The sequence below is a fragment of the Protopterus annectens genome, chromosome 15.part0, assembly GCF_019279795.1.
Source record: "Protopterus annectens isolate FY-2018-M chromosome 15.part0, PAN1.0, whole genome shotgun sequence".
Classification (NCBI taxonomy): domain Eukaryota; kingdom Metazoa; phylum Chordata; order Ceratodontiformes; family Protopteridae; genus Protopterus; species Protopterus annectens.
In genome coordinates this window covers 602,281,112-602,293,270 of record NC_056749.1, presented here as the reverse complement: position 1 = coordinate 602,293,270, position 12,159 = coordinate 602,281,112, and the positions used below count along the sequence as shown (strand labels likewise).

The 12,159-nt window shown below is 42.2% G+C and overlaps 1 protein-coding gene across 1 annotated transcript in view; it reads left to right on the top strand.

Annotated features, from left to right (window-relative positions):
* Window positions 1-12,159, top strand: part of LOC122789946 (START domain-containing protein 10-like) — a 416,602-nt gene that overhangs the window by 361,949 nt on the left and 42,494 nt on the right. Inside the window, exon 5 of the mRNA XM_044057434.1 lies at window positions 7,365-7,417. Coding sequence (XP_043913369.1) covers window positions 7,365-7,417 — 53 coding nt within the window. The remainder of the gene's footprint in view (window positions 1-7,364; window positions 7,418-12,159) is intronic.

The window sequence follows — 12,159 nt, the reverse complement described above, 5'->3', positions numbered from 1 at the left end:
CAAAACAGACTATTTCAAAATGGATAGGACATTGCATCCGTTTCTGCTACACACCATGGGAAACCTATACCTAGCAGCATTAGATCTCACTTCAGGGCAACAGACACTTCAACTGCCTACCTCAGAGGAGTGCCTACCAAGGGCATTTTGGAAGCAGCAACATGGAGTTCTGTGCATACCTTCACCAAGCATTACCATCTGCCTTTATACTCTAAATCCAGAGCTGGCTTCGCCACTGCTGTGCTGCAGGGCCTTATAGCCACACCTAATGCCTTATAGAACCAGCCACCCTACCTCAGCTTTGGGATTCTACCCAAGTGTAATGACTGCAGCAGTGTAACACGATGAACATAGTACAGTTTTGTACCTACCATAAATGTAGATGTTCGAGTGTATACACTGCTGCAGTCCAGGTTACCCTCCCTCCTTCCCCTCTTACCTGCTGGTACGTACCTATGTCTTCTACCCTTTACTACCTATAGGGAGTATTTGCTGGTAACTGAAAGTCGTCATTTGCTTTTCTTATGTATGTTTTATTAGCAATTTGAATTGCCTACCCTTTGGAGGCACCTGACATCTGGGGCAAGAAAAACTGAAGAAAATGGTATCGGCTGCATCTTGTATACCCCTGTCGCTCTGACGTCATGGAGGAGGCGACAGCAACCAACGCTGGACCAAGACTTTGGAACTCAGGCCGGCTGGGAAACCGCGTGATGGCAGGATAACCCAAGTGTAATGACTGCAGCAGTGTATACACTCGAACATCTACATTTATGGTAGGTACAAAACTGTACTTTTTCCCCACCGTAACTTAGCTCCCTATTTGGGGGGCTCCTAACATTTGGGGCAAGAAAAACTGATGTATTGGCGTCGGCTGCCTGTTTTTATACCCCTGATAACCTGATGTCAGTCCTGGAGTGACAGCATCCAACACAGAAATACTAAGTCTCTAGTGTTCGGGCCGACTGAGGGCTACCTGCAGGCAGATAACCCAAGTGTGTTGACTGAAACCGTGAATACACTAGAACATCTACATTTATGGTAAGTATACACAACTGTACTTTCCTGCTTATGGTCTCTGTATACTGTCTAAGCCTATATCACTGGAACCTTGGTGTCATAGTCATGTCATTTGTTTGTTAAAGCTGAGCATTTTTATGTAAAAAATAACCAGGGTATTGTCATGCTGCATTGTTGTATTTAATACTGTACTTTTACTTTTGTGTGTGTGTGTGTGTGTGTGTGTGTGTGTGTGTGTGTGTGTGTATATATATATATATATATATATATATATATATATATATATATATATATATATATATATCATCATCATCCTTTGGCTTTTCCCATTAGGGGTCGCCACAGCGGATCATCTCTTTCCATTTCTTCTTATCCTCTGCATCTTGCTTTGTCATACCAACCACCTGCATGTCCTCTCTCACCACATCCATAAACCTTATCTTAGGCCTTCCTCTTTTCCTCTTACCTGGCAGCTCCATCCTTAGCATCTTTTTCCCAATATACCCATCATCCCTCCTCAGCACATGTCCAAACCAACGCAATCTCGTCTCTCTTGCTTTGTCTCCAAACTGTCCAACATGCGCTGACCCTCTAATATACTGATGCCTAATCCTATCCCTCCTAGTCACACCGAAAGACCTTCTACATTGCCCACCTGATCATGAAGGTATTCACATCCAGATCTAGTGAGGTCATTGTTCCCCTGTACTCTTCACTTATCAGACCAGTGATCGAGTACAATGCCCCATTCGGGATGTATCTCACCCGACATCTGCAGCAATTGGAGAGACCCCAAAAGTTCCTCACCAAAAGGATAAAGGGACTCCAAAATCTGTCATATGCTGCCAGATTGAAGAAACTCCAGCTCTATTCAGTCGCATACCGTCTGCTCAGAGGTGACATGTGCCTGACATACAAGGCCATGTCCAACCCGGAATTAATGGACATGCTCCACCTCAAAAAATCCAAATCCACCAAAACCACTAGAGCAAGCGACTTAAACCTTAGCACCGCTATAAATAGGACGTGCTGGAGGGATAGATTTATCACTCAGAGACTCCCTATGCTGTGGAATAAAATCCCGGTCCATGTGAGGCAGAGCACCTCGCTGACTCTGTTCAAGAGAAATCTAGACCTGTGGATGGGAGATCGTAGGTTTACCCCGGGAATCATATCTGTGTCACTGCTGGACAGAGGCACAACAAACTAATGGGCACAGTATTTTTTCATATAAGGGGTGGCGTAAGCCACAAAAATTTGGGCTAGGCTTATAAATGCCTTAGGGCAGATAGCCTAGTATAAACCTATGAACCTATCTGTCACAAATCACTCCTGACACTCTTCTCCACCCATTCCACCCTGCCTGTACTCTCTTCTTCACCTCTCTTCCACATTCACCATTACTCTGAACTGTTGATCCCAAGTACTTAAACTCGTCCACCTTCACCAACTCTACTCATTGCATCCTCACGATTCCTCGACCCTCCCTCTCATTTGCACACATATATTCTGTCTTAGCCCTGCTGACCTTCATTCCTCTGCTCTCTAGAGCATATCTCCACCTCTCCAATGTCTCCTCAACCTGATTCCTACCATCACTACAGATCACAGTGTCATCTGCAAACATCATAGTCCACGGGGCCTCCTGTCTGATCTCATCTGTCAACCTGTCCATCACCACTGCAAATAAGGAAGGACCTCCACCTTAAACGGATCTGTCACTCCCACTGCAGTCCTCACCACTGTCATACTACCCTCGTACATATCCTGTACCACTCTTACATACATCTCTGCCATTCCCGACTTCCTCATACAATACCACAACTCTTCTCTAGGCACCCTGCCATATGCTTTCTCCAAGTCTACAAAGACACAATGCAACTCCTTCTGACCTTCTCTGTATTTCTCCAATAACACTCTCAGAGCAAACATTGCATCTGTAGTGCTCTTTCCTGGCATGAAACCATACTGCTGATCACTAATCATCACCTCCCTTCTTAACCTAGCTTCTACTACTCTGTCCCATAACTTCAAGCTGCGACTGATCAATTTTATCCGTCTGTAGTTACTGCAGCTCTGCACATCACCCTTATTCTTAAAGATAGGTACCAAAACACTTTTTCCTCCACTCCTCTGGCATCCTCTGACTTTCCAAAATTTCATTAAACAATCTAGTTAAAAATTCTACTGCCATTTCTCCTAAGCAGCTCCATGCTTCCATTGGGATGTCACCTGGGCCAACAGCCTTTCCATTCTTCATCCTCTTCATAGCTGTCCTTACTTCCTCCTTGCTAATCAATTTAATTTCCTGATTCACTATCCCCACATCATCCAACCTTCTCTCTCTCTCATTCTCTTCATTCATCAGCCTCTCAAAATACTCTCTCCATCTACTCAACAGACACTCTTCTCTTGTGAGTACCTTTCCCTCACTATCCTCTTTATTACCCTTAAATGCTGCACATCTTTCCCAGCTCTGTCCCTCTGTCTAGCCAATTGGTACATGTCCTTTTCTCCCTCTTTAGTGTCCAATCTCTCATACAACTCTCCATACACCTTATCCTTCCTTAGCTTTCGCCACCTCTCTTTGCCATGCGCCTCATCTCCTTATACTCGTGTCTACTTTCTTCATCTCTTTGACAATCCCACTTCTTCTTTGCCAGCCTCTTCCTCTGTATACTCTCCTGTACTTCCTCATTACACCACCAGGTCTCCTTGTCCTCCTTCCTCTGTCCAGATGTCACACCAAGCACCTTTCTAGCAGTCTCCCTTACTAGTTCTGCTGTAGTTACCCAGCTATTCGGTAACTCTCCACTGCCTCCCAGTGCCTGTCTTAACTCTTCCCTAAACTCCACTTCACAATCGCCCTTTTTTAACTTCCACTATTTAATCCTTGGCACTGCTTTCACACTCCTCCTCCTCCTCTCCTTGATCACCAACGTCATCCTACAGACCACCATTCTATGCTGCTTAACTACACTTTCCCCTGCCACCACTTTACAGTCTCCAATCTCCTTCAGACTGGCCCTCCTACATAGGATATAATCCACCTGTGTGCATCTTCCTCCACTCTTGTATGTCACGATATGCTCCTCCCTCTTCTTAAAATATGTATTCACCACAGCCATGTCCATCCTTTTCACAAAATCCACAATCATCTGACCTTCTGCATTCCTCTCCTTAACAGCATACCTACCCATCACTTCCTCCTCCCCTCTGTTCACTTCACCAACATGCCCATTAAAGTCTGCTTCAATCACTAGTCTCTCACCCTTGGGTGCACTCACCACAACTTCATCCAACTCACTCCAAAATTTCTCTTTCTCATCCATCGCACACCCAACCTGTGGAGCATATGCACTAACAACATTCATCATTACACCATCAATTTCGAGCTTCATAAACATCACTCTGTCAGACACTCTCTACACGTCTAAAACACTCTTGGCATATCATTACTTTAGTGTAAACCCTACCCCATTTCTCCTGCCATCCACACCATGATAGAACAATTTGAACCCATTTCCTAAACACCTTGCCTTACTTCCCTTCCATCTGGTCTCTTGCACGCACAATATATCAACCTTGATTCTCTCCATCATATCAGCTCGCTCTCTTCCTATACCAGTCATACTGCCAACATTCAAAGTTCCTACCCTCACTGCTACACTCCTAACCTTCCTCCTTTCTTCCTGCCTTCGGGCATGCCTTCGCCCTCCTGTAGTGTAGGTGTGTTGATTTGTGTTGTGTTTGTGTATGTTGTGTGGTGTGTATATGTTCGTGATTTTTTTTTTGTATTTCTCGGTTTTGGGATTTTGAACATTCGCCTTTATGTGTGTGTGTGTATGTATGTATGTAATACCTATAGTTAAAAACATGCAAAATTGAACCTAATGTGATCAATCTGAAATGATTGTAAGTCAAAATACTGAAAAAATAAAAACAAAAAAATATATTTTTGCAGGGGACAGGTTGTGCCCCCCCTGCTACTTATACCAGTTCTAATTTCACGCAACAGCAGGGAAGTAGCAAATTCCCAAACCCCACTGTGCTGTGACCTCACACTAAGTAATACTGGCATTCTGCTATGACGTGACTATTTGAATGCTTGTGTCAGCATTACAAGCTTTCAATATTCCAGACCTTCAACCAAAGTATTTTCTGTATACATCTAAAGTACCAAAATTGTATATGCTATGCCTTGTCTGTAGTAATTGCTTTTGAAACGTTCTGACTGGTAGTCTGCTGAAAATGGAGTTTGTGTGTTGGATATTCCTGTTTCTTAAATGTAAATACATAAGATTTGTGTCTGCAGTGCCAGTGAAATATCTTTATTGGTACAGTGACATGTATAAACTGCATTAACAAACTAGCTGCAGCTGTCTGAAGACCAGTTATGACTTGGTCCAACAGGCAGATGTACATTCAGGTATTTGCTAGGTAATGCTACGTATACAGTGTAGCATCATTCCTTAGTCTAATACTTGTCCTTCAGTTCTTTCTTACTGCACTGTGTGTTGAAGTCACTCCTCAAGATGCAGCTGTGTTACCTAAACCTCAGTCCATTTATCTTCACTTGTGTCCAAAATCTGGACCTTCACAGTATCAGTATCTGTGCTTTTTCACATAAATTTTCACTAGAACATATTCTTCTGACTCTGGCTCTGGCTCTAAACTGAGACTGTGAAGTGAATATTAGTAGTTGATTGTCAGTTAGTTTAACACACTCAGTTAAAGTTGTGAGGTGTTTGTGTGTTGCATTCTATTTTTCTGGGTCCTGTTTCTTCAGCCTTGGCTGCAAAACTTCACCTTCCATTAGGAATGCCTCATTGGCTTGACATACAGCACCACAGCAAACCCCCATAAGTTCTAGAATTGGCAAATCCATGTTCTGGAGTTCCAATCCTACCCTTGAATGAGCTGCAATGATGCATCAGTCCATCTTGGTAAAGGTCTTAGGAAAGGCCAGTACGGAACAAGGCCATTGAGTTTGTCCTTCTTTCAGATTGGGTAGAAGTTTTTTTTTTTATTGTATTTTCCTCATCTCAGGAGATGAATGCTTTTATCCTATTCTGGATCTCCATGACTTCAGACAGTACTTCCAGCATGTTGGGTTGTATATGGCCCTCTGTATGGGCTTATGTTTTGCTTCTAGGAGAGTGGCTTAGTGGTGTTGCTGGATATGATGGCTACCATTTGGTGTATCACTGTAGCAGCTCCACATGGGAGACTTGTCTGATATGAAGTGTGCATCACCTTTAGTGCTTTGTGTTGCCTTTTAGGCTTTCTTCAATGTCCACAGTCTCCACCAAGGCATTGGTTGTTCTGACAGAAACCTTCAGAAGATGGATCTCCATGTTCCCTTACTTGTGCAAATGGATTCAGGAGATCTCATCTAGGAGCGTTGTGGAAGTGTTCTGATAGTAGGTGCATTGCATTCACTGCAGTCTCTGTGGTGTATTTCCTAAATTGGAAGAAAAATTTTCAGATCTTTGCCCAGAAGATAACTTTTGTAGGCCTAGAGATGAACACCTTCAAGTGTTAGTCATTCTTGCCATTGAAGAGGACCATGGAGGCCATGACTTTGTAGTAATTGGTGAAAGCTTAATACACGGTGCAGTTCCAGACCCTGCTGCTAGGTTTAATGACTACTATGATCTTCGGGGTACTTATAAGCACTGCCTCAACATCCCAAATACTAATAGGTGGGACGTACAAGAGACTTGATCTAGCTGTGGTTCGATGGTGACTGTGATAAGGTGAGTGGGCAGGTTCGATTTGAAGTTAATCAAGTAAGTGAAAGATATGGAGAATGGTGGTCAGAGCAGAATAACTAGGGATGAGTAGGGAAACACAAAGGTGGTGGTGTTTTGAAAACCTAGGAATGATCAAGGAACCATAGGAGTTTGAAAACCTAGGAATGATGAAGGAACCATAGGCCAGCATGGATTATTATGAATGTTGCTGTACCCAATCAACCTTTGGACTTGTATTATAGCTCCCCCATCCACCTGTGGATTATGTTGCCACAACTCCTCCCTCGGCAGAGTATTTTTTTCTAAACCCAATCTTAATACAGGTTGATGTTGAACTTAATTTTTTTAAACAAATGTTTCTGTATGTCATATCCCTGTGGAGTTTTCTTTTATCCCACCCAATCCACTTTATCTTTTTTGTAGTTTCTTGTCCTAGACATGTCGATGTCAGCAGATTTATTTAATCTGTCATGCTTTTTCTTCCTGGACTCCTTCAAGCTGGCTTATTTGTAGTTTGTGTACCTTGCTGACTCTGTGTTGCTTTGCTTTTATATAACCTAACCTAGGGCATCCTGTTTTGTTTTGCAGGGTCACTGCCTAAATGGGTTGTGAACAAATCCTCCCAGTACCTAGCACCAAAGGTAAGTGAACTTCTACTTAGTGGCTTTGTTTTTAGAGAACACTGGATGTGCTCCACTTCCCCGCTAAGTGTACTTGGGTTCCAGTATGAGTTGCTTTCTGATTTATCTGTGAGAGAAACAAGTGCCCAAGGCCATAAGTCAATAAATACTTAATGTGCCTCAGTGTCCTGTAGTATATTAATCTAAGGTTTTCCTTCCATTTTTTACAGTCATTCTTGTTCATCATATGTATATTTATGAGGCTGGGAGGAATTCTCAGTTGGCAGACTGTTGCTCTTCCCTTTCATGTATTCCACAGATTAGCTATTCCAAGTTTTTCAACTTAAGCTCATAGGTATGTTTGCATCCGTCTGCTGCTTGGCTAGCCTTTGCAGGCAACAGTGGTTTTCTCTCACTCCTGTTGTTCATCTTAGTCATAAGAATTGTCTTGGGGAAATATCCCATTTTTGATGTCTAGGAAATGCAAGCCATCTTTTGTTTGGCCACCAGAACACGATCCAAGACCCACATTATCACCTTTACTGTTTTGGGAGTATGCATAATGTAAAGCACTGTAGTAAATGGCAGCATTTCGTTCAGCTCTCTGACTATACCAGCAGGCCAACCTGTATTTTATAAGATAGTGGTTGAGGGTGCTTACTGCAGGAATTAGCAAGACAATTCCTCAAGAGGTCCCGTACACATACCAGAATACTTTGAGAAGGCTATGGAAAGCAGTTATTAGCTACACCCTTGCAGAGATGTGTCCCACACAACCTCATGTGTTGCTGGGTCCTTTTCATCTAATAAGGGATAAGAATCACACCCATTTTTCACCTTGGCTGATAAGGGTCCAAGAGAGAGAGATGCATATTTAGCAACTGCCTATGAGGGGTGTAGGTGTAGGCACTGAGCTTTTCCTCTGTCTCCTGGAAAAATTGGACCTTTCTTCGGACTGACCTGCATAGAGGAAACAGTCCCTTATCCCCTAGCAAGTGATTAATGATCAGGCTGAAATCAAAAAAATGATTCTTTCCTGGTCTTAATTCCTGCAAATAGATCCAGCATGGTTGGTGGCCCAGACTGAGGAGGACCCGCCATGACCTTCCACTCCAGGTGGGGTCAAAGGTGAAGCCCTTAATATCATGCAGATGTTTGACATGTGGTGGTATCTGTCCTCTGGTGTGTGAACACCAACTTAGGGTGGATGGGTTGATAAGAATACTAGGCTATGTGTAGGACTGTCCTGTCTTCATGATGTTTGCTAATCAGCAGGAATGGGTGCCCTTTCAACTGTTCTTTGGCTGATTTCTGGCACATTTTGTCCTGGAAAAGAGACTCTTGGGGTCCAGATCCCCTCATTTCTGACTCCATTCTAGATAGTAAGACCCCACTCCCTGCCATCGACCTCCCTGTCAAAGAAACCCTTAGGCTGATGATATGTTTTTTGGATTGGCGTGTTCCCATTACATTCCTCCCCTGAAATGGTATGTGGGCTAGGAGGAGGAGCCTTAGGTCATGGAGCCCATACGCAGAAATGCTGTTCCCATGACTTGGAACCATCTATATACCACTCCCTGTTCTCATAAGACCTATAACTCCCCACAAGGCCTTAACTGAGTAGTGGCACCCTTTTTGTGCATTTGGGAGCCAACACCTGCATGACCTCTGCAGTTCAATAAAGGTAAGAGACCAAGTAGACTTCACCTTACTGTTTGATTAAGGAATAGTAAAGTCTCTTGGTGAGCAAGATTTTTTCCCCTCTGCTTCATTGGGGCTTATGTCAGGTTTTCAGCTAGTCTGTCTTGGTGTGGTGGAAGGGTGTTGAAAAAAAAGAGCAGGTTCAGATAGACGTAAGAAGCTCTTTTCAGAGAGAAAATGTTTGTGTGCGCACGCATACACACAAACTACCCTACAAACAGAACCCCTTCTGGAGAGCAAGTTCTGTTTAAAAGTATTTACAAGACCTGGAAGTATTTAATTCAAATCTAAAGCTACTTTTATGTCGGGGAAGAGATCACTTAGAGGTGGGTACACTTCAAGGGAAAACATTAATAGGAAAGCAACCACTAGAGGATCTTCTTTGTAGAGGAAATTTGCAAGTCAGCATATGTATTTTTCCAGGCAGTCGAGCGCCAAAGGCCAGGATTTCATAGGCAGACAGGATAGGCAGGATGCAGATAGTCCTTGCTTGCCCTGTTAATTCCATTTTGGCTTGGATTATGAGCTTGTATGTTTGTCTCCATTTACAGGAAATGCCACTGCTTTTAAAAGCATTAAATGACTCTGCGTACATAGACTGCACTAAAATGAAAAATTAACTGAGTGAAAGTAGGGAAAAAGGAAGACCAACCAGAATGATAGAATGTATTTATTATATTTTGATAACCAGGTAAATGGACTAGTCACAGACTCTCTTCAGCCACATCCTCACCCATGTGGCAGCATTTGAAATACAGAGACAAGAAGGGTAATAGTTCCCAGTAAATAGTTACACTGCATACAAGGAACAAATAGTAACTTACTTTGAATGAGCAGAATGCTTACAAAACAGTGAGATATTCATTCAAACAAGAATGGTCACAACACAGGCTCAGAAGCACTTATTTACAATATGCACAGTTCATAGGTAGTCCGTCACTAGTCATGCAGTCCGGGAGACCAATAAGAATCCCAAGCCAAAGTTCCAGTTGCCCCAAAGCATTGTCTGGTTATGTAACTTGCTCAAGGTTGCACAGGAGACAAATGAAGGCTGTAGGAATCAAACTCTCTGCAATTGGAAGTGCCTTATTAACAAGTCAGTGCCTTAGTCATCGTCACTAACTGCCAATCTGCTCTTTGTAGAAGTAGAAGATATAGGGGCAGATTCCAAAAAACTTGCTGTCAGAGTAAATGTAGCTCGATTTCCAAAGACTTGCCCTCAGTGTAAGTGTTCATATCCACTAAGGGCATGTCTTTTGGAATCGGGCCCATAGTATACGAGTAGGATCATTTGCATCACTGGTGTACTATGAAGTGCAGTTGTAATATCCTTGGCAGTAAAGTGAGATGTTGTTTTCTCTCTTTTCTTTGTAGCAACAACAGACATATTCCTTCAGTAAGATAGTTTTAGTTCACTTTTAAATTTGTCAAAGGTGATACCAACTTTGAAAATCGCTTTATTCTGTGGCTGCTTTGATTTTGGATCTAACAAAAAACAGGGTTTCTTTTTCACCTTTTAATGCATAATTTTGTTTAAGTTATGATTCAGTTTTTAGTGGGAGAGTGTTAGTTTTATAATTTTAGGGATCTGTGAAGGATAGTGTGGATCTTTGAGACAGCCAGCAAAAATGATCTTTTAGGAGCTAGCAGTGCAAAAAAAAAAGCAAATCTGCTAATGTTATTAACTGCCATATGAGTCTGTGAGTTTGCAATGTAGTGGAATGTTAGTAGGTCTGTATTCACTTTTGGGGAGAAAATGATTTTCTGCTAAAGCATGGTGAGCTGTGGGAACAAGTACCACAACTTTGGTTGGCTTAGGGTGTAATATTCTGTATGATTTGTGCGAGAGTGAGAGGCCCAGTCTTAACCCTTTGTGTTTGTTCGGTCATGATTGGTGATGAGTATCCAGTTGTGCCTGTGACAACATGTAAGGTTTATTTGGAAGCTTTTTTCTGTTTCCAGAAACAAAGGTACTGGACTTAAGTGTGTTTAATGAGTATGGTATTGTTATGAGTCCAGATTTTTAGTGTTGTGAAACCGATTTGCAGTTTCTGCTGTAGGGAGGTTGAGCCTTTAGTGGATTCTAAGTAAAGGTGATTTGCATACACGATTATGTTGAACTCTTGGAGGTCAGTGTTTAAATAATTAATGAAAAGTTAGAATAGCAGTGGCCCAAGAACCAATTCGTTTGGGACACCTGTGTTCATGATACCCTGGTTAGAGAGGTGGTTATCTGCATAGATCTGGAAAGATCTGTTTTGCAGTTAACTTTAGAACCATTTTGTTGTGTTACCAAAATTAAGTTTACTGGGAGTATGGAGGGAGAGGGTCATGATTTACCATCTCAAAGGCTATAGTAGTACATATCCAAAATTCTTCAATTATTTTTGAAAATGTCTGTGGTTTGTGACAACAGCATACCAGGCTGTGACTATGATAAGAGAGTTGCAGAATCCATGTTTGTTACACAGCAGCCCATAATTATATATGTGGTCAAAAAGCTGCATCTCTATTACATTTTCAAAAATTTATTAAGAGGATGTAAGTTCGTAATGAGTCTGCACACTTCATGTTCTATAGGGTGTGGTTTATTAGTAAGAGGGATTTTAAAAAGGCATACTTTAAGGATGCAGGCAGTATTCCTGAAGTGAGAGAGAGAGATCATTTTTGTAAGAGGTCTTGCAGTATGTGGGCAAGCCCCTCTGAGAAAGGAGATGTGTAGCTTGGAGAACGTGTTGGAACATTTAGTGTCTAATTTGCGGAATACTTTCTTGATTTGTTTTCCATGTAATTGCCTGAAGTAGAGGGGAGAAGTATAGGCTGCTAATGGGTGTAGATGGGATGTCAGTGATGATTGGGATGTATTTGTAATTGGAGGTGGTATTTGATAGGAGGGGAAGTTTTTGTGTCACAAATAGTTTTAATAATAGTGTCTCTAAGCATCAAAATGTTTATCTGTGTCATTAATTCAGTAGAGATGGCCTGTGTGGGTCCTGTAATAGCTCCAATAAACAATTTCAGTACACTTCTAGAAATGTTTTGGCAAACTTACACGTGCCTCT